A 22,346-nucleotide genomic window follows, 5' to 3' on the forward strand; every position below is an offset into this window, starting at 1 on the left:
CATTGCACCAGGTTTCCCTCCTATGTGCTCCCATGAGGTGTTACGTAGAGGATGTGAAGGAGGATCGTTCTCTGCATAGCGCACTCCCTGCCTCTCCATGTGAGGTGTTCTGGGCTAGGACCCTTGACAAAAGAACAAACCCGCTCCAACCCCTGTCGCTGGGGGTGGAAGACTCTGTATGTGGGGGTTGCACCCTCCCCCATTCTGCTCCCCACTTCCCTGTCTGCTGCACATCCCAGGGGCATGAGGGTGGACAGTGGCCTGCCTCCCTTCCCTGGCCCTACCCCACTGGCCTGGGCTGCCCACCTCAGGCTTCCTGTGTCTGACCTGGCCTTTGGGGCATCTGGGGTGCTCAGTAAATGTTTGTTGAATAAATAAAAGAAGGAAAGCAGGATGAGGAGGAAGAAGAGTCTTGGGCAGTACGTGCCAGGCAGACTGATGCTGTCTCACGGATGAAACAGCTATACACAGCTGTTCCTTACAAGCTGGGTCTGTGACTTCTAGCTTTGGCTGGGGATGCGTTTTTTTTTTTTTTTCTTTATATGTGTGTGCTTTTAAAGTTTTAACTGAATTCATTATTTGGGGGCAGGAAATATGTTCATGCCATACAAAAGGGTCTATAGAGAAAAGCAACCTTCCTAATCCTTCCTCACCTGGCTCTTCTCCCCAAGAAAACCAGCGTTCCTAATTTCTTGCAAAGCTTCCGGGAATATTTGAGGCTTAACAAATGTTGGCTGTTATTCTCTTAGTTGTGGCTGTGTGTTTAGTATCCTCTCCTGCCGCCAGGCAGCCTTACTCTAGGGGAGAGGGAAGGGCAGTGTGGAAGGAACTGGCTTTTACAGCAAGCCTGCGGTGCATGGTCACATTAAATGCTTTATACACACCTTCTTGTCCAATTCACCCCTTCATCCGATAGGTGTGCATACTGAATCACACGGAGGCCTAGGTCACAGCCTCAATCTCCAGTCCTGCCCCTCTTGGGCAGCACTGCTCCACACTTCTTTTCCAGTGCCGGGCTTTGCACATGGGAGTTGGGCCTGATTCTCTTTTTGGAGTCTTGAATTCCACTTTCTCACATTTGCAGAGCTGCCCTCCCTGCTCTTCTCTCTCTCCTTTCAGAAGAGGTGGCAGGCTGGGTGCAATGGCTCACGCCTGTAATCCCAGCACTTTCGGAGGCTGAGGTGGGTGGATCACCTGAGGTCAGGAGTTCGAGACCAGCCTGGCCAACATGGGGAAACCCCATCTCTACTGAAAATACAAAAATTAGCTGGGCGTAGTAGCACGTGCCTATAATCCTGGCTACTCGGGAGGCCGAGGCAGGAGAATCGCTTGAACTTTGTGGGCAGAGGTTGCAGTGAGCCGAGATTGTGCCACTGCACTCCAGCCTGGGTGACAGAGCTAGACTTTATCTCAAAAAAAGAAAAAAAACAAAAAAAAAAAGAAAAGAGGCCGCAGCCTGCTATAAAACCCCTCTGAAGCAAGGAATCAGGAAAGGGGAGAAGCAGAGCTGCTGCTTCTGGGCTGTGAGGATGGAACTTCACAAGGTCTATGGGGCTGTGATGCAGCACGTAAGGATGTGCAGTTTTCTGAAGACCAGTTCATAAGTTTTCATCATTAAAAAAAAAAAGAGCCCTGAGCTGAGCTCCTACACCACCCTTCTCCCCTGCCAAGAAAGGGGCTAAAAGGTTAGGAACCATGACTTGAGAGGAAGAGGAAGGTTCTAGAATGTTCAATAAGTGGCCGTCAAATTGTTCACAAAGACCTGATAGTCATCTCTGGGAAGTGCTAGCTAGAGCAAACAGACAAGAGAAAGAAGTAAAGGGCATCCAGATTGGAAAGGAAGAAGTCAAATTATCCTTGTTTGTAGACAATATGATCTTATATATCAAAAAGCCTACGAACTCCACCGCAAAACTATGAGAACTGATAAACAAATTCAATTAAGTTGCAGAATACAAAATCAACATACAAAAATTAGCAGTATTTCTGTGTACCAACAGCAAACAATCTGAAAAAGAAATCAAGAAAATAACTCCATTAGGAATAGCTACAAATAAAATAAAATACCTAGGAATAAACATAACCAAATAAGTGAAAGATCTCTATAATGAAAACTATAAAACGTTTGGTGCAAGAAACTGAAGAGGACACAAAAAATAAAAAGGTATTCCATGTTTATGGATTGGAAGAATCAATATTGTTAAAATGTCCTTACCACCCAAAGAAATATACAGATTCAATGTAATCCCTATCAAAATACTAATGACATTCTTCACAGAAATAGAAAAAATAATCGTCAAATTTATATGGAACCACAAAAGATGCAGAGTAGCCAAAGCTATCCTAAGTAAAAAGAACGAAGCTGGACAAATCACATTATCTGACTTCAAATTATACCGCAGAGTTACAGTAACTAAAACAACATGGCACTAGCATAAAAACAGACACATTGACCAATGAACCATTGGTCAGAATAGGGAACCCAGAAAAAATCCACACACCCACAGTGAACTCATTTGCAACAAAGATGCCAAAAACATACCTGTGGGGAAAGGACAGTCTTCTCAATAAATGGTGCTGGGAAAACTGGATATCTCTCTTCATATACAAAAATCAAATCCAAATGGATTAAAGACTTAAATCTGAGACCTCAAACTATGAAACTACTATAAAGAAACATTGGAGAAACTCTTTAGGACATGGGACTAGGCAAAGATTTCTTGAGCAATACCCCACAAGCACAGGTAACCAAAGCAAAAATGACAGATGAGATCACATCAAGTTAAAAGGCCTCTGCACAGCAAAGGATACAATCAGCAAAGTGAAGAGACAATCCACAGAATTGGAGGAAACATTTGCAAACTAACTATCTGACAAGGGATTAATAACCAGAATAGATAAGGAGCTCAAACATCTTTACAGAAAAAAAAATATAGCAATTCCATTAAAAATTGGGCAAATGATCTGAATAGATAGTTCTCAAAAGGAAACATATGAATGGCAAACAGGTCTATGAAAAGGTATTCAACATCATTGATCATCAGAGAAATGCACATCGAAATTACAATGAGATATTATCTCACCTCAGTTACAATGACTTTTATCCAAAAGGTAGGCAATAATGAATGCTGATGAGGATGGGGAGAAAAGGGGACCCTCGTACACTGTTGGTGGGAATGTAAGTCAATACAACCACTATAAAGAACAGTTTGAAGATTCCTCAAAACACTAAAAACAGAACTACCATATAATCCAGCGATCCGACTGCTGAGTATATACCCAGAAAAAAGGAAATCAATATATGGAAGAGATATCTGCATTCCCACATTTATTGCAGCACTGTTCACAATACCCAGGATTTGGACGCAACCTAAGTGCCCATCAATAGATGAATGAATAAAGAAAATGTGCTACGTATACATAATGGAGTACTATTCAGCCATAAAAAAGAATGAGATCCTGTCTTTGCAACAACATGTTTGAAACTGCAGGTCATTATATTAAGTGAAACAGGCCAGGCACAGAAAGACAAAGTTCACATGTTCTCACTTATTTGTGGGAGCTAAAAATTAAAACAATTGAATTCATGGAAATGGGAAGGGCGGTGATGGAGATGGGAAGGGCAGTGGGGGTTGGGGGGGTGGGGATGGTTGTTGGATACAAAAACATAATTAGATAGAATGAATAAGATCTAGTATTTGATAGCATAACAGGGTGACTTTCGTCAACAATAATTTATTGTACATTTAAAAATAACTAAAAGAGATATTTGGATTATAACACAAAGAAAGGATAAATACTTGAGGTGAGGGATACCCCATTTACCCTGATGTGATTATCACACATTGTATGCCTGTATCAAAATAGCTCATTTGCCTCATGAGTATAGACACCTACCACATGCCCACAGAATTAAAAATTTAAAAAAACCAGTTGTCTCTGAATGCTAAACGGAGTAAGGGGCTTTCTGGAAGGCGAGGTGAAAAGGGAGTCTCTGAAAGATGGTGCGTTGCAGGCTGGTGAGACTCTGGGGTCACCTAGAGGGACCTGCTTGTGTGAAGCCTATGTGTTAGTGGGTATGTGTGTGACCGGATGGAGGCATCAGAGGTGTTGGATAGCCCGTGTGAGCGGGCATGGGGGTGATGTAGGAGGGGAGAGAGGGAGGGTCTGCGTCCCCTTAGCTCCTGTGTACAGCTAGGCCCCTATTTGACAGTGAGTGTGTGTGTGTGTGTGTGAGTGTGTGTGTGTGTGTGTGTGTGTGTGCCGCCCCCAGCGTAGGAGGCAGATCTTTATCTGGCCCTGGGTGCTTGAGGAGTTTCAGGCTTTCTCATAAGCCTCGTCTCCCCGCCTCTCCACCCCAGGCCTTGCCCCTCTATCCTCTGCACAGGAAGTGGGCTGGCTCTGGGCTTTTAGTTTTTGTGGCCCCAGCAGCCGCAGCCGTCTCCTGGGCCAGAGCTGAGCAGGGCCCTGGAGAGATGGCCACGGTCCCAGCAGCAGGGAGGACTGGAGAGCGCGCGCTGCCACCGCCCCATGCCTCAGCCAGGTGATGCTCCCCTGCCTCCCTCCCGGCCCCTGTGGGACCAGCCAGGGGGCTGGCAGTGAAAGTCACAGAGAAGACTTTCAGGTCTGACTCAGTTCCCCCAGCAGTTTCTGCTGGTCCTCCCATCCCCCCAACTTTATCTTAGAATTCCCCTGGGGAGGGTGTAGGCCCAGCTCTCAGGGCTCTGGGCTGGAGGAAAAAGCGTTCCCCAGTCCCAGGTCACCTCTCCTTCCCAACACGTTCAGGGGAGGCTAGGGGCTGCTATGGGATGGGGGGCTTCCCTGGGCCCTGTGTGCCGGGCCCCCAACCCGGAGAGGTGGAGAAGGGGTGGGTGGATAGCCTGGGTGCCCAGAGAGGGTACGGGATATGGGGTGGGACAGGCAGGAGCCCCCTCCTGACCTCTGTGGAGTGGGGCCCATATACTGGGGGAGGCACCTCTGTGTCGAGTGCTCATCAGGAGGCGTGTGGAGTAAGTGGGGAGAGAAGGGTCCCCTTGGAGAGCCATCTGTGAAGTGAAGTGTGCTGCGAGGCCTCTGGGAGCCCCAGGCTGGAGGCAGAGCCCTGGGTTTGAGTCTGGGTTTGTCTCTCCCTTGGCTGCATGACTGGATAGGTCAGTAGCATCTCCAGGCATTGGGGATGGGACCCCATCTTTGGGGCTGCCTGGAGCTCATGCTCTCTCCTCTCCTGGGGGCCGAAGCCTCCCACCCTTAATTGTGTTTGCAGCACCTCGGGGGAGGGAGGTGGAGTGAGGGGCTGAGCTATCCCCAAGGGTTCCCTTCCTTCCCCCATAGCCAGGGTCCCGCACCCGGCTGGGGAAGCCCCTGAAGTTAAATAGCAAGAGACAAGCACTGTGTGTGGGAGCACGGGGGTGGCAGGTGGAGATGGCCAGAGAGGATGAGGGGACATAGGCCCCATCGAGTTCGGAGGTCAGGTGGCATGCACCATGGGCTCCCGAACTCCTGCTTTACCGCCCTGCCCCAGCCACCACGTACCCCTGATGGCAGCAGGGGCCCCAAACTGCACCTCACCAGGTTCAAATCCTAGCTCTACGCCCTTCTTGCCTGGGCGAGAGGCTGACCTGTGTTTCAGTCTCCTCATCTGGCAAAAAGGAAGCATACTAGAGCCTCCTCGTGCGGCTGTAGTGGGGGCTAAACGCCAAACTACCCCCGAGCGCTCAGGACTGTGCAGGCAGAGAGAGAGCAGGCGCCAGTCCCTGTCCCCAGCAGCATCTCTCTGGAAATCAGATGGCTGGGGTCAGCCGCTCCCAGCTTCAGTTCTGGCATGGATCAAATGGGGCAGTGAGACCCACCTTGCAGGGTTGTGGTGGGGACGTAGGCATCTGTGGGTGTGACCGGTTTCAGAGTCATGAACGACAGGCCACGTATGGGTGTGCCTGAGGACCCAGGAGGGGGTGCTCAAACTCGAGGTCCCGGGCTCCACTTGCTGTCACCCGAGGCTGGGCTTCTCGCTGTGCGACCTCTTGGCCTCCCTGAGACTCAGCTTCCCCCTTGCAGAATGAGGGTGCAGCCTCAGTGACTGTCAGGCACTCCCTCAGCTCTGCGCCCCTCTGGCACTCCCACACCGTCCTCCCCGGACTCTGCCCTCTCCAAGCATCGCGGCACCCCTGGGCTCCAGACGGCAGGAAGCAGACTCCAGATGGCGCTTTCTCCTCCTGCTTGGCTGCCTCTAGCCTGGGCCTGTGGTTTGCACCTAACCTTCCTTTGACCTGGCACCCCTTTGTCCCCCAGCACCTTCCTCCCACACTGGAGCTCTCTGCAGGTCTTGTGCTGGGCATGGGGTCATCCTGAGGCTGGGCCCGACCTGGGGTGACACCCACACAAAACATTGATGGTCCCCTTGCCCCAGGGCCAGGCTGACATGATTGAGCGTGGAGGCGCACAGAGGCTGTGGGAGTCCCTGGTTGGGCTATGCACTCTTTGGAGTCCCAACCCTGTGCCCTGTGCTATTGAGGATCCCAAGAAAGAGGTAAGCAGCCCCCACCCTGGGGAGCTCGCCCTCCTATGGAGACAGTGGGCCAGGCAAAGGTGAACCCATGGTGCCCAGGAGAAGCACCTGCCGGTCTGTCTGTGAGCTGCTGGGTCCTGACTCCCAGGGCAGGGAGGGTGGCAGCCTGACCTCTGGGACCAGTGTTACCTCTGGGACCAGTGTCACCTCTGGGACCAGTGTCTGGCAGGGTTGGACAGCTTGAGAGAGTGAGCCTGGAGGCCTAGCTCCGCCTCTTGCTGTGTATATGACCCTGGGCAAGTTAGGGACTTGGAGCCTTAGCTTCCTCATCTGTGGAATGGGATAATAAAGCCGTTGGGCAGCTTAGATAAGCTGGCATATGTGAGGCCCTTGGCCCCAGGCCTGGCGTGGAGTATGTGCTCAGTACACGTCATGAGTATTATTAGGTCACCAGTGCATATTTACCGTCGTGTGAGCTGTCGTGGTGGGAAGACGCGTCTGGGGAGTTCCAGGAGGGGAGGATCCCTGCCTGGGCACTGGGCAGTCTGCCCTGATTCAGATTCCATTTAGGCAACGCACTTCACCTCTGTGTGCCTCCCATTTCCTCATTGGAAAATGGGGATGATAAGAGTATCCCTGCCAGAGGCCCTTATTGCTGTGTTTAAAGAGTTTCAAATGCAGCCTGGTTTACAGTAACCCGTCGGCCAATGGTTTTGGTGTGGTTAAGGGGGTGGCAGAGCAGTGTGGAGGGGGGTTCTGATCCCAGCTCTGTGCTGGGCTCCTGATGTGACCTTCTGCAAGGCTTTCCCACCTCTGGACCTCAATGTCCTCAAACGTAGAATAAGGGACTGGGCTTGCTCAGAGAACCTTTGCAGCTCTGACAATGTGCGGGCCTCTGACTCTCCCTCCTGTGACATCTGCCTTAGGAGATGGAACCCATGGCTCTCGGGACCAGGGCGCGGGTCCCTGTTCCATGCTGGCTCCGATATAAGCCACGAGACAATCCAGGGCCACCCAAAGAGCTCTGCTTTTCTTTGTAGTACTGAGGCCTCTGACTATACTCATTCATTTCACTACATTTATTGAGCACCGACTGTGTGCTCGGCCCTGTGCTCAACAGTCCCTGGAGCAAGTATACTGGTGGGCCAGCCCCTGGCCAATGCTGGCCCTGCTGCTGCCAGCCTAGAGGGAGGAGCAAGGCACTCAGAAGAGGAAGCCCTCGCCCTCCATCATGGAAATCAGGGAGGACTTCATGGAAAAAGGCATGAGGGCCCGTTTGAAAGGGGCTTGAAGGATGGCAGGATCTGTAGGGGACCCAGGGAAAGGATAGACTTGGGAAGAACCTTTGGAGGGTGAGTGTCGGTTTCCTGGCCGCCTGGAGCCACTGGCTTGTGCAGGCAGGTAGGTGCAGCGTGTATGTGCTTTGGCCTGGGTACATACACCTGCTGCTGTGAGGGCAGTCTGGAAGGGTTGACTGACCTCATCCCGGTCCCAGAAAGCCCTGAAAGTGGGAATTTAGGCTTTGGTTGCAACAGGGCCACTGCAGGTTCCTGGGCAGGGAGGTGGGTGGTTGGAGGGGGGCTTCAGGGAAGGCAGGGGAGAGCCTACAGATGGGATCGTGCTGTGGTCTGGGCTAGAACGGCACGAGGCTGGCCCAGTGGGGGCAGGGAAGAGACAACAAGTAGTCATTGGACTGTCCTGCTGTCTATGGAGTGTCCTGGCTGGCTAGGTATGGGGGCAAAGGTCCCCTGGAACAGGAAGGGTACAATTGTCCCAGAACTGAAAGTCAGATAGGAGAAGAGCCAGGGATGAGCTGGGTTTTTGCTGGGTCCAGGAGCACCCGCTGTGAGGGGGTCCTGCAGACCATTGGGAGGGACGTGGAGGCTTGGGGCTGAGCTGGAGAAAGACCCTTGGAAGCTGAGGGTTAGAGCCAGTGAGAGACTCAGAGAGAGAAGGGAAGGGGAATGAGAGCTCAAGTTCGGAGCCGCTGGAGAAGGGAGAACAGAGGGGAAAAACGCCCAATGCCCAGGGGCCTTGGCGGCTCTCAGAATGGAAGAGCAGGAGGGAGGGAAGGACACTCCACCTCCTCTGCATGTCTCGACTCACCTGCTCCTGTCCGCTCTGCTCCTGCCCCTCTGCTTCTGCCCCTCTGACTGAGGCCACCCTCACCTTTCCCTGGAAAGCTCCCTCCTCATCTCCCGGCCTCCCCGCTTCGCCTGCTCCAAACACCTCTCCTGGAAGCAGTCCCCTTATCTTCCCGGAGTGACCACGTGCTCACTTTCTCATTCCCCTCCGCACACCCAGCCCCTGCAGAGGGTAGGGGCAGCTACGTTTCTTTCCCGTTTCCACTGCGACAGTCGTGGTCTTGCCTCACCTGTGTGCTGAACGGGAGCTTCCATGGTCGGCTAGAGGTTCCCTGAGAAGCAAGGCTTTGTCTCAAAAACAAAAACAAACAAACAAACAAAAAGCACCGGCCAGCGGCCAGCGGCCAGTGCATAATAGGCACTCCGGGAAACCTTTTGAGCCTCCCTCTGACAGGACTGGCTTAGATATTTCATGTCTCTTTCCTCCCTGGGGTATAATCTGGGTGACCAACCTGGCCCTGCCTCCAGGGAGAGCTTCCAGGCAGGTAGGGGAGTACGAGCGTGGACAAGGTCCTCCATAAAGGCTACTGCAGCCCTCTGTGCCTCAGTTTCCCCTGTCCTCTAGGGCTCTTCGGTGTTGAGATCAAAGCTCCTGTCTGCTTTTCTGCCTCTCCGAGTTCATGTCCTGATGCCTTCACACCATTGCCTCACCTCCCTCGAGGGAGAGCGAGGGGCAGAGGCAGGGGCTAGCCTCAGAGCCCTCTGGAAGCCCCTCTGCCTGCTGACTTTAGTTCTGTCTCTATTTATTCCATCACTTCTTTGTTCAAGAATTTTTTTGCCCGATGCCTACTATGTGCCGGGCACTGTTCTAGGAACTGTGGACCTAGCAATGAACAAAACACAAAAATACCTGTCCTTAGTGAGCTTACGTGACTCTGTGTGTTTGTGAAGAGAGATAGAAGAAAACATAAATCAGTCAATAAACAACAAATAAATAATGCTGTGATGAAAATGTCGGAGAGTGGTGACTAACAAAGGGTGCTCTTTTATTTTTTTTGAGACAGAGTCTTACTCTGTCGTCCAGGCTGGAGTGCAGTGGCACCATCTCGGCTCACTGCAACCTCCGCCTCCCGGGTTCAAGCAGTTCTCCTGTCTCAGCTTCCTGAGTAGCTGGGATTACAGGCGCCCACCACCACGCCCGGCTAATTTTTGTATTTTTAGTAGCGACAGGGTTTCACCATATTGGTCAGGCTGGTCTCAAACTCCTGACCTCAGGTGATTTGCCTGCTTCAGCCTCCCAAAGTGCTGGGATTACAGGCGTGAACCACACGCCTGGCCACGATGGGTGCTTCTTTATGTATTCTAGTCAAGGAAGACCTCTCGAAGGAGGCGGCAGTTGAGCAGAAACTTGAAGGGAGGGTGTGAGTATGTGTGGGGTGATGGGACTAGCAGGTGCAAAGGCCATGGGGCTGGACTGAGCTGGCACCGGGGAGTGCAGACCATGCTCACTGAGGGCGCGGGCCCAGCCTGCCTCTAGGGACCGTGAGACCTGGGATGTGTATTTACATGTGCTCTCTCTTTCTCCTCTCCCATCAGGGCTTCTTTCCTCGGCTCCACCCTGTGGATGTAATGGCGACCCTTGCTCTGTCCTGGTGTCTGCCCCTCCTCATCCTCCTCCTGCCCCTGGCTACCTCTTCGGCATCTGCAGCGGTGAACGGTAAGGACCCTGACATCTGGACAGCTGTGCTTTCTCTGCGGGGAGATGGCTAAGGCCCTGCTAAAGCCTCTTCCCAGAAGGGGATGGGGCCAGAGACCAGGTGTCCACCTCCCGCCTCACCCTCTGTCCCGGACCCCCGCCCTGGCACGCATGCACGAATGCGTGCGCGCGCGCGCGCACACACACACACACACACACACTCTAAGCCACAGGCATGTGCTACTTTCTGTCCCTGCCTTGCCTTAGTTTGCCTGTGGGAACTTGCAGGCTCTGAGGCTCCATTTCCTCCTCTCTGAAGTGGGTCCGTGAATCCCTTCTCTGCTTGCCAGACTTACCCACCTTCTCCTCTGGCAGGCATGGGTGCCAGGTGCAGGGGCAGCGGGCATGCCTTGGGGGGCCGTGGGCACCTGCAGTCAGCACTCACACCTCGTCTTGCCCAGCAGGCACTTCCCAGTTCACATGCTTCTACAACTCGAGAGCCAACATCTCCTGTGTCTGGAGCCAAGATGGGGCTCTGCAGGACACTTCCTGCCAAGTCCATGCCTGGCCGGACAGACGGTGAGCCCACTGGCCACACTGCAGAATCTTAGGATGGTGGGATCTCATATTCTGGATCCTATGCATTGGCCTCCATTTACAGAATCTTGGACTAATGGGACCCACAGACTGTTCGAATCACAGGAGTTGGGGCCCAGACCTGGAATCAAGGGATCGTTTAAGATAATTTGGAAGTCAGCTATGTAGACTTCTAGAACCTGGGTGGAGTCCAGGCTGCAGTGGAGGGGCTGGGGATGAACTGGACAGGGTAGTTTGGGGACACTGAGCTGCAAGCCTGCTATGCCAAGGCTGGACTCTACTCTAGAGGCAAGCAGAGAGGAAGTGGGGAGAAAGGAGGGTCCCCAAGCTTTTTGGATAATCTTGGGTTTTGAGAGACCCTGTAGGCAGCTGTGGGGGCAGGGAACCTGGGAGTGGTTGGGGTGACTGGGGGCTGGGAAAGAGATGTCAGTGTGATGTAAACATCCAGGTGGCCAGTGAGTGAGGGACTGACCCCAGGTAGGCTTGTTGGAGTCAGGGAGAAGGGGAAGGAAGGTCACAGAGAGGTGGCTGGGCCCTGGTGGATTCTATAGGGTGTGGGGCGGGGGAAAATGGGGAGGCAGATGGAGGGGCAAAGCAGGTTCGGGCCCTGCCTTCTGGGTGGGTGGTGATTCCACAGGGCTCTGAAGGCCTAATTAAGGATCTGTCTTCATCCTAAGCCTCATGGAGCTTTGGAGGGCTCTAGGTGGGGAAGACTGCCTGTCTTGAACTGGTTTGTGTTTCTAGATCACTCCAGCTGCCGTGGGAGCAGGCTGGGATGAGGGGGCAGGACAAGGTACCCATGAGGGAGGAATACCATGGAGCCAGTCGGGGAGGCAGTGCCCCTCACGGAGGTTGGCAAAGGAGCCCCAGCCTGGCCTTGCTGCCTGGTGCCATCCTGGCAGCAGAGACATCTGAGAAAGGTCCCTTGGGCCAGTTGTGTGGGTCCTTCCTGTTCTTCTAAGGAGGGTCTTTTGCCATGAAAGGCGGTGGAACCAAACCTGTGAGCTGCTCCCTGTGAGTCAAGCATCCTGGGCCTGCAACCTGATCCTCGGAACCCCAGATGTGAGTAACCCACCCAGGGAGAGAGTGCAGGGAGAAGGTGGTCTCCCAGCTCCGGGCTGCGATCTCAGGGTGGGCCGGATGCCAGGGGAAGAACGGGGGCCCAGTGGCCGGGGCTGTGGCCAAGCAGGATGCCCAGCGCTGAGGAGGAGGCAGAGGAAAACAGGTGACGCCCCAGGGCACGGACTCAGGCCTGCCCCAGGGCTGACGTGCCCTCTGTATGTGGGGCATCTTCTGCTCCTGCCGTCTCCCCTGCGCTTCGTGGCTCCTGTGACACTTGTGTTCCTTATCAAGTAAGACAGCACTCCAGTAACTGTAATGACCACACCCAGCTCTTTCCGGGGTCTTGGCAGTGCAGCGCAGTGTGGGGGGCGAAGGGTGTAGACTCTGGAGCTGGATGCTCCAGCCCTGGCTCGCCAGTTGGGTGTCATTGGGCAACCCCTGTGCCCTAATCTCCCCTTCTGTAAAATGGGCATAATAATGGCACCTACTTTGTTGGGTCATGGCCTAACAAGGGCCTTGTTTTTCAGGCCCTCCCCAGCCTGAAGGTGGGACCTCACCAGAGACCCGCCCCCTTCTGCCCAGGCTGCTCGGGCCAAGGGGCACCTGCAGGCCAGTGTCAAGCTGCCCCCTGCGCCCCCGTGGCTTCCCACCCCCCTGTGCTCATTGGCACCTAAAGTCCAGAGGAGGCCAAGGCAGCTGGAGCCAGTGAGTCAGTGCTGCCTCGAGCGTGCCAGGCTGTGGTAGTGCCTGGGCTTGGCCCCGCTCTGAGATTGGAGCGGGCACTGGAGCAGGGGGAGGCCAGACACCCCTGAGCTTGTAGGGGGAGCAGAGATGCCTGGGTCCAGGCTTGGGAAGCTGCAGCTGCCCCAGGAGAGTTCCTGGCTACCTCAGAAGGGGCGGGGGTCCCGCTTGTCCTCAACTCGAGCTGGATCCACGGAGTGTGTAGCCCCGATCGTGCCTCCAGGATCAGATCTGGTGCCAGAAGCAGGGGAGAGCCCAGGCAGTGGGAACAGACAGCTCTGAGCCTGCGGAGGCAGCGGAGACCTTCCCAGCCCCTGAGAGTGCAGGGACGCCTGGCTCTGCAGTTGCGACTTGGGTGCCTGCAGCTGCACCCACGAGAGTGGGGCTCTTGCCTGATCCCAGCCCCCAAGAGCAACAGGAGGTCTGGGCCCACGGCCAAGACTTAGGCAGCTGCAGCCCTGCCTGGGAGGGCAGGGCTTCTACCCGCCCCGTGGAGCAGGAGGCCCCAGCTACACCTCCCCACTGCAGCCAGAGTTTTAGCAGCGGCCACTCCAGATGGGCAGCTGCTGCCATCACCTACAGCCCCATGGGTAGACATTAGCACTGTCTCTTTCTTACCAATGAGGACACTGAGGCTCAAAGAGGTATGGTCCTTGCCCAAGGTCACACAGCCAGGAAGTGCAGAGCTGGGATTGAACCCAAGCCTGTGGACTCCCAGTTCAGGCTTTGCACCATTGCACTAGGCTGCCTCTTGCAGGGCATGTGGCCATGTTCAGATGGGTGTACATCAAATTATTGTCTGTCAAAGCGTCCTGGGCAGCAGCGGGCTCCAAGGACACCCAGACCACATCTTCCAACCACCATCAGGTTATGTGTCTTCTTGAGGGGCAGGAGAGTGTGAAGATGGAGTCACACAGTGTAGCTGAGAAAATCATAGCCTCTGGAACCGGACGCTGTGCCCGGCAGGGAGCTCTGTAGGTGGCCTGGTTTCTGATCCTGGTTCCACCATTTCTTAGCTGTTTGACCTCAGGCAAGTCCCTAAGGTTCTCTGTGCTTCAGTCTCCTCAGCTATAGAATGGAAATAGTGACGGTGCCTGTGTCCAAGGGTGTTGACAGAATTAAATGAGGTAATATACGTAAAGTGCTCTCAAGAGTGCCTGGCACGGTGTGAGTGCTCATGAGAATGTATGACTGGCAATATTTTTATAACAATAATAGTAATAATAATGAGACTACTATTACCTGGGAAAATCTAGTCTGCATAGCAGCTATAAGAAGGCTAGGACAGGGTCTATGGGGTGGAGAGGAACTGGCCAGTTTGGGGAATTCTAATGATGAGGTTCAAGGTTTGCTCATAGCGGGTCTTATGCAGATCAGAGGGACTGTGCCCGAGGTCCTGGCCGTGAAATCAGCATCCTGGACCCCAGATCCTAAGAGGCCTGCACTGGAGCTTCCTCCCGCAGGGCTGCCGGGCTGCAGGGTTGGCACCTCTACAGTGGGAGGCTGCTCTAAGCTGCTCACTCGGCAGCCCTCTGTCAGGCATGACAGGCCAGGACTCGGAGATGCAGTCACGCTGTAGGGGGACACAGAGGACCTGGGTTTAAACCTGGGCTCCCCTGCTGTCCAGCTGCATGACCTGGGGCAGGTCCCTTGACCAGCCCAAGCCTCAGGCTTCCCACCCATACCATAGGATGGATGCTGTGTGCATTGAGGGGCTAAGGCATCTGAGCAGTGGCTGCTCACACGAGATGCTCAATACCTGGCCGTTTTCTTCCAGAAAATTCAAGGCATAGGGATGGGAAGAGATAGGGGAGGGGAGGGCCTTTCACACTGAAAAATGTTAAACAGGTACAGTTCCAGACCTGTACCTTTGTGGGGGCTTCTCAGCTTGCATGCCTCCTGTGACAGGGAGCTCACTCCCTCTCAAGGCAGCTCACTTCATTTTAGATCAGGCGTTGGTAAACTACCTTGACCCACGGGCCATATCCGGCCCACTGCCTGTGTTTGTAAATAAAGTTTTATTGTAACATGGCCCTGATGTTCATTTACATGTTGTCTGTGTCTGCGTCACACTACAGTGGTGGAATTGAGTCATTGTGACAGAGACCGTGTGGCCTGTAAAGCCAAAAATAGTTACGATGTGGCCTTTTACAGAAAACGTTTTACAGAAAACGTTTGCTGCCCTTGCCTTGGGTGGCGGGGCATGTGGAGAAGCTCCCATCCTTCCCTGGTCATCCCTGTGGCCTCCCCCTTCCCCTGCCCTCAGTTGCTAGAAGTTTCACCCCTGCCCTCCTTTCCTTGCAGTCTCAGAAACTGACCGCAGTGGACATCGTCACCCTGAGGGTGATGTGCCGTGAAGGGGTGCGATGGAGGATGATGGCCATCCAGGACTTCAAACCCTTTGAGAACCGTAAGTGAGGAAGCCAGGGTGGGGCTGGGGCAGGGCTGGGCACCTCCTTCCTCCCACCTCCTCTGGGATCCTCCCTGCTCCAGCCTCTCTCCCCCGCAGCTTCCACACCCACATCTGACCACCTCACTGCCCGCTGCTCTCGGGATGATGTCCTGGCTCCTTACTCTGGCATTCAAGGCCACTCAGGATCCAGCCCTGGGCCTCCTCCCTGGCACTCCTCTTCTTGAGGCCTATATTTCTGCTGCAACCAAAGGCCAGCTCTCCAAACCCACCTTGCCTATTCATGCCTCTGAGCCCTTGCGCATGCTGATCCCACTGGAATCCTTCTTGACACCTGGAAAATTCCCACTCATGTTTCGAGGCTTAGTTGAGAGTCACTTCCTCCAGGAGGCCTTCCTAGACTCACCTAGCCCTTTGTACCTCCTCTTTCTGGGAATGTATGTCCTGCGTTGTCACTGCCTGATTGTAGGCCTGTCTTTTTCACTGGGCCGTGAGCAACCTGAGGGCAGAGTCTCTGCCACCCCTTTGTCTCCTTGCCACGAACCCAGCACTAGATCTCATCAGGACAGTGGTCTGGGAAGGTTTGCTGAATGCCTGAGTGCCTGCCTGCTGACCTTGGGGTCCATCTCCAGGGAAGCAGTGGGGTGGAAAGTGAGAGTCAGGCCTGACCTGGATGTGATCTGACTGGCAGACTATCGAACCTTTCCGAGCCTGAGTTTTGGGGAGAATCAGAGTTGTCTACCCACCAGGCTTGTAAGGCATCTTTGAACCGAGACACAGAAACTGCTTACCATGTAGTCAGCACTCAGCATCTGCTTATCGCTTATGTGGTTCTATAGAGTCTCAGAAGTATAGAAACTGAGATTCATTTAACTTCAGAATCACACAGTGTTATATTCACACTTGAAATGAATAAGATGATCCATGGAAAGCTCTCAGGTCAATTCTAAGTGCAGAGAAAAGCTGCGGTGAATCATTCATCCAGCAGCTACTGAAGCAAGTGCCAGGTAATCTTCCAGGTGCCAAGGACACAGCAGACAACCAAGTCCCTGCCCTCAAGGAGCTCACAGTCTGCTGGGGGAGGCAGAAAGTGAATAAAGAAATCAAACCATATATTTCATAGGGCAGGTAATGATAAGCACTGGGAATAAAAATGAAACGGGCAAGGGGGATGCAGAGTGGTGAGTGGTCAGGGAAGGCTTCTCTGAAGAGGTGATCATTGAGAGAGGCCTGGAGGCAGGGAGGGAGGCAGGGAGGGAGCAGGGCTTTGGGTGGGGGGTAGGGTGGGTGCCAGGAGGGAGGAGTGGCAGGTACAAAGTGGGAGGTGGAGGTCATGCCTGGCTGCTCTCCCTTCCCCCTTCTCGTCTCCAGTTCGCCTGATGGCCCCCATCTCCCTCCAAGTCGTCCACGTGGAGACCCACAGATGCAACATAAGCTGGAAAATCTCCCAAGCCTCCCACTACTTTGAAAGACACCTGGAGTTTGAGGCCCGGACGCTGTCCCCAGGCCACACTTGGGAGGTGAGAATGTGGCCCAGTCCCCACCTGCTCTGGTTCCTCCTTCCTGTCCTGGTCCCTGTCCTGTCCCTTTTTCATTGCGGCGAGGTCCCATCAGCCCCAGGTGGATGGTGGGTGGCTGAGTTCACTCCTGTGCTCTTTGTGCACTGCCTGGGGCTGCCTGCCCGACTTCCACATCCTTATCTAGCCCCCTTAACCCTGGGGATCCGGCTGGCAGCAGGTTCAGGGAAAGATTCAGAAAGCCGGGAGACAGGCAGCTGCCCAGCCCCATGGGCTTTCAGAGGCCAGGGAAGCCACCCCTCCACGTGTCAAAGCCCATCTGCTCCACATCCGTGTGAGTCTGTTGCTTATTCATTCACTTACACTCATTTCTTTATTCACTCAATTGCTCACTCAACAAATATTTGCTGAGCACCTACTATGCGCTGGATGATGGGGAAAGAGTGGAGGGTGAGCTCAGCAAACTTTCATTCTCAGGAATCTCAGACTGGGGCAGGGCAGGCAGGCAGTCAGCAGACACAGCGACAGGGTCTGGGATAGTGAGACTACGGGACAGGGATAAGTTCCACCAAGAAGACCCAATGGGGCAAGGTATTTGAGAGTGACTGGCACAGGCTATTTCAGACTCAGGTGACCAGGGAAGGCCTCTTGGACACCTGGGCGTCCAGAAGGAGCTCACCTGCAAAGATCTGGGGAGAGTTTTGCAAAATTAGAAAGACCTGCCACGGCAAAGGCAGGATGCTGCTATGTGTATGGAGAGCAAGAGGAGGCGAAAAGAGCGACCCGGGGTGGTGAGGTGTGTGGAGATGTCCTGCTTTCTGGTCCTGTGGAGACTAGACTGCAGAGGGGCATGGATGGGAACCAGAGACCAGCTGCAGGCTTGGGAGAGAGCGGCAGCTCAGGCCTGGGGTGAGTGCAGCGCGGAGAGCGGGGATGGTTCTGGAATGGCTGTGGAGGTGGAACCAGGTTCTGGAGGTGGAACCAGCTGATTAGCTGACGACTTGGGCTTTAGGGGATGACCCCGGGGTTTGAGGCCCCAGTGACTGGGAAGTGAGGGAACCTTAGGGGGCAAGAAGGGGGGGGTGCAACTGGCGGGGGTTGAGGAGGGTGCTGTGGTGCTCAGCCTCCTGGCCCTGCCATGGGAAGTGAGGTGAGCGCTGACAGTCCTGTCTCTGACCCAGGAGGCCCCCCTGATGACCCTCAAGCAGAAGCAGGAATGGATCTGCCTGGAGACGCTCACCCCAGACACCCAGTATGAGTTTCAGGTGCGGGTCAAGCCTCTGCAAGGCGAGTTCACGACCTGGAGCCCCTGGAGCCAGCCCCTGGCCTTCAGGACAAAGCCTGCAGGTACTGGTGGGCAGCAAGGGTGGGAGGGGCCTCAGGCAGGAGGGGGTGGCTGGGGGAGGAGCTGCTCCATCCTCTCCGTGCCTGGAGTGAGGGTACAGCGGTCGGCTCCATGCCTCACTTGCTGTAACCCTGCGGGGGGCCCGCTTTTCCGACAGGAACAGGGGTTCAGTGAGCGGACGGGGCTTGCCATGGGCCTTGTGAGTTGGGGAGGGGTAGAAAGGATCTTTTCACTTTTCTCCACCCTGAAATCTCAAACTCCCGGTTTCTGCCGGGGCTGGGGGCAGCCGCTTTCATTTCTCAGCCTGATCTGTGAAATGGGTACACTGACTGTGAGGCAGAGCTGCTGTGAGGAAGGCATGTGACATTCCAGCAGCCTGGCCCTCAGCGGGTCTGCTGGACATCTGTCCCTCATCGCATCACTTTTTTTTTTTTTTTTTTTTGAGATGGAGTCTTGCTCTGTCGCCTAGGCAGAAGTGCCGTGGCCGGATCTCAGCTCACTGCAAGCTCCGCCTCCCGGGTTTACGCCATTCTCCTGCCTCAGCCTCCCAAGTAGCTGGGACTACAGGCGCCCGCCACCTCGCCTGGCTTGTTTTTTTTTTTTTTTTAGTAGAGATGGGGTTTCACCGCATTAGCCAGGATGGTCTCGATCTCCTGACCTCGTGATCCGCCCGCCTCAGCCTCCCAAAGTGCTGGGATTACAGGCTTGAGCCACCTCGCCCAGCCCGCATCACATTTTGAGTTCAAGTTCAAGCAAGACCTGGGGTCCTCTAAGTGGTGCTTGGAGGCAGGTGGAGAGAGGGGTGCAGCCAGGTGGAGCCCAGGCTGCTGTGGGGGCGGTGGGGGGCTATAGGCTCACCAGGTGGGCCCATGGGATCTGTCTGGAGCCAGAGGAGCTCTTGGAATGCTACCATGTCATTTCTTTTTAGCATCAAATCTGGCTTCCCAGAGAGGACAGGCTTAGCCGAACCCTGTCCCCAGCCCTCCAGACGCAGCAGTGTCTGGCGGGGCCCTGGACCGGGGTGTTGGAGTGAGCCAGGGTGAGTGACGGCACTTCTCTAACCCCTGTCCTTGCTGTTTCTCCCACTCCCGGGCAGGCCTTGGGAAGGACACCATTCCGTGGCTCGGCCACCTCCTCGTGGGCCTCAGCGGGGCCTTTGGCTTCATCATCTTAGTGTACTTGCTGATCAACTGCAGGAACACCGGGCCATGGTAAGAAGGTTCTCCTCCCCTTTCTTCATGCTCCCACCCCTCCAACATGCACACACATGGACACACACGTACATGCACATGCACACACACGCACACAGACACACATGTACATGCACATGCACACACACGCACACAAGCACACATACACACATGCACACACACACACACACATACACTTACACGCGCACATGCCACCTTGCCGGGTCAGATTCTGGACCGAGCCCCCTGCTCTGATACACCCGTGCTTCCTCTACCCTCCAGAGAGTCCTTCCTGTCCAAAACCTGGCCTTTCCCTGGGTCCCATCCCCACAGGGGGACCCTGTGGAACCAACCTGAGGGGAAGGTGGGAGGTGCAGCCCTCCCGGGAGAGCCCCCCGGGGCCCTGTCCAGAACACTGCTGTCAGGACTGGGGACAACCGTGTGCCCACGTCAGCTGTCTCTGTGTCTGGGTCCCCGCCGGTCCATCTAGGTCTGACTGTCATTCGCTTATTCTCATATTCACTGAGTACCAGCTGCATGCCAGGTAGAGCTCAAAGTGCTGGGAACACAGTGGCAGGCCACATGCGTGCGCCCCAGCTCCAGGCAGCTCACAGCCCAGTGCGGGAAGGCAGACAATCCTGCAGGTGTGTAACGACACACCGGGATCAGGATGGCGGAGGAGGATGTCGATGTACGGCCATTCCTTAGGATCCATGGGGAACCTGTTCCAGGACCCCCATCTCCACCCGTAGATACCAAAGCCGGTGGATACTCAAGTCTCTGATTTTTATTTTATTTAATTAATTTATTTTTTGTAAGACAGAGTCTCACTCTGTCACCTAGGCTGGAGTGCAGTGGTGTGATCTCAGCTCACTGCAACCTCCACCTCCAGGGTTCAAGTGATTCTCCTGCCTCAACCTCCCGAGTAGATGGGATTACAGACACGACACCACACCCGGCTAATTTTTTGTATTTTTAGTAGAGACAGGGTTTCACCATGTTGGCCAAGCTGGTCTCGAACTCCTGACCTCAGGTGATCCACTTGCCTCGACCTCCCAAAATGCTAAGTTTACAGGTGTGAGCCCCCATGCCCGGCCTCAAGTCCCTGATTTAACACAGCAGCGTATTTGCGTGTAACCTACACACATCCTCCCAGGGACTTTAGGCCATCTCTAGATTACTTATAATACCTAAAACAATGTAAATGCTATGTAAATAGTTGTTATGCTGTATTTTAAAAATTTGTATTATTTTTTATTGTTGTATTGCTATGAGGGTTTTTTTTTTTCCACTGAATATTTTTGATCAGGGATTGGCTGAATCCGTGAATGCAGAACCCACGGATACTGACTGCTGACTGTATCAGGAGCAGACAACAGGGAGGGGAACCTTGGCTGGGGCGTGGCCAGGGCTGGTTTCCCCGAGGAAGTGGTGATTCTGTTGAAATCTGAAGCAGGAGCCCATGGTGGGGGTGGGTGGAGGGGATAGGGAGAGTGTCTCAGGCAGCGGAAACAGTGTGTGCAAAGGCCCTGGGCAGGAAGGAGGGAAGAACCTTCCAGGAACAGAGTGCAGGGACGCAGTGTGGATGGAGACAGAAGCGGGTTGGGGAGGAAGCTGAACTTGAACCTGGACATGTGGCGGCAGCGAGGCTTCCTGGGACCTCAGGCCATGGTGAGGACTTGGGCGGTGTGCCGAGCAGCCATGGAGGGTTTCCCCAGGAGTGGGACAGGATCCACTTTGCCCTCTGTGGCTCTGGCTGCTGCGCCGAGCGTGACCTGGTGGAGGGCAAAGCGGTGAGGAGGTGACACTTCTGACCAGGCTATGTGGCCCCCTGATGAGAGCCCTGCTTCTCCCAAGAGGTTTGCAAAGCGTGCCTAGCTGCGTCACCTCACTCGATTTTCCACAGCACCGGGAAGGCAGGGAGTCAGGGGCTACCACTGACTTTTAACTGATGCCAGGACTGGCCAGAGAAGTCAGCTGACTTGCCCAAGGTCACATAGCCAGTTAGTAGTGAGTGCTGCTCTCCTGACCCTCGTCCTGGAGCCGTGGTTCTCGGCAGTATTTGGAGCCCCGTTTCCTCTTTCCTCCCAAGAAGACAGGCATTCCTCCACCCACCCATTCCCTCTACCCACAGCTCCCTGCAAGCCTTCAGGGAAACCATGTCCCTGTAGGGGCAGAGGTCCTCTCCCAGGTGTGGGTTCAGTGGCCTCCAGAATGCCCTCCTCCTTGTCATTCTTGTGCCCCTTCAGTCCTTTCTCCACCATGTCATTCTCCTGTTTAACGCTCTTCAGAGGCTGCCTACTGCGTTGTAATACACCCCAGCCCCTGAGGGCCTCCACCAGTCATGTGGAACCTTTGTGCAAATCAAAAATGGTGCCTCTTCAGGGCGATGTACACAGGTTCCAGGCACTCAGTTTGGCAAGCAGAACATGGGCTGGAATTCAGCCTCACTCACCACCACCTCTCCCACTTCCTGCCCAAACCTAATGCCCTTGGGCAGTGCACAACCTGAACCACCATCCATGGCAGCCCTGACAAGGAAGCCTCTCTCCTCTCTCCCTCCTCCTGCTTCACTCCACTTTTTCTAGCCATCTCCATCCCTGACCGCTCTGGCTTGTGTGTTCGCCCCCACGAACCCCACCTCCCCGTCTCATGTAGCACTCTGTTCTCTGTCTCCACGGAATGAATGATGATGTTGCAACATGCTTTGTGTCTGTCTCCCCATCAGAATGTCAGCTTCTTGAGAGCAGGGACCTCTTTTGTTGGCTATTCTTGTCTCCCCAGTGCCCAACACAGCGTCCTCCCACAGTGAGCACTTAGTATTGGTGGAATAAATACATGAGTGAATGTGGTGTGGCTCTGTGCCTGGCATCCAGAGCTGTGGCGCTGATGGCAGGACACCATGGCCCTTCCCGTTCTCACCCTCCTCCTTCCCTTCTCTCCTCTGTCCAGGCTGAAGAAGGTCCTGAAGTGTCACACCCCAGACCCTTCGAAGTTCTTTTCCCAGCTGACCTCAGAGCATGGAGGAGATGTCCAGGTAGGAGGCTGGGGCGGAGAGGCAGAGGTGGCCAGGGGTGTGAGTGGGATGAGGGGGTGGTAGGGGAGTAGCTAATTTTGTGTGTTGTGAGAGGAGACCAAACGCTGAAGTGAGCAGCCTCCAGGGTGGGCATGGGTCTCTTCTCCAGCTCTGGCACTTTCC

The 22,346-nt window shown here is 54.4% G+C and overlaps 1 protein-coding gene across 2 annotated transcripts in view; it reads left to right on the forward strand.

Moving 5' to 3' along the window:
- The window catches only part of IL2RB (interleukin 2 receptor, beta), a 48,823-nt gene that overhangs the window by 20,814 nt on the left and 5,663 nt on the right, over nucleotides 1-22,346 (forward strand). Inside the window, exons 1-9 of one of the 2 annotated variants that reach the window (XM_011978920.1) lie at nucleotides 4,360-4,543; nucleotides 10,186-10,306; nucleotides 10,750-10,864; nucleotides 11,866-11,944; nucleotides 14,990-15,095; nucleotides 16,467-16,615; nucleotides 17,794-17,959; nucleotides 19,054-19,168; nucleotides 22,100-22,184. In XM_011978920.1, the coding sequence (XP_011834310.1) occupies nucleotides 10,219-10,306; nucleotides 10,750-10,864; nucleotides 11,866-11,944; nucleotides 14,990-15,095; nucleotides 16,467-16,615; nucleotides 17,794-17,959; nucleotides 19,054-19,168; nucleotides 22,100-22,184 (903 nt within the window). In that variant the 5' untranslated portion in view covers nucleotides 4,360-4,543; nucleotides 10,186-10,218. Of the gene's footprint in view, nucleotides 1-4,359; nucleotides 4,544-10,185; nucleotides 10,307-10,749; nucleotides 10,865-11,865; nucleotides 11,945-14,989; nucleotides 15,096-16,466; nucleotides 16,616-17,793; nucleotides 17,960-19,053; nucleotides 19,169-22,099; nucleotides 22,185-22,346 lie in introns of those variants that run through there. The other variant, XM_011978919.1, reaches the window with a different exon arrangement.

This window comes from Mandrillus leucophaeus, unplaced genomic scaffold (assembly GCF_000951045.1).
Source record: "Mandrillus leucophaeus isolate KB7577 unplaced genomic scaffold, Mleu.le_1.0 Scaffold2, whole genome shotgun sequence".
In the NCBI taxonomy this organism is placed as follows: Eukaryota; Metazoa; Chordata; class Mammalia; order Primates; family Cercopithecidae; genus Mandrillus; species Mandrillus leucophaeus.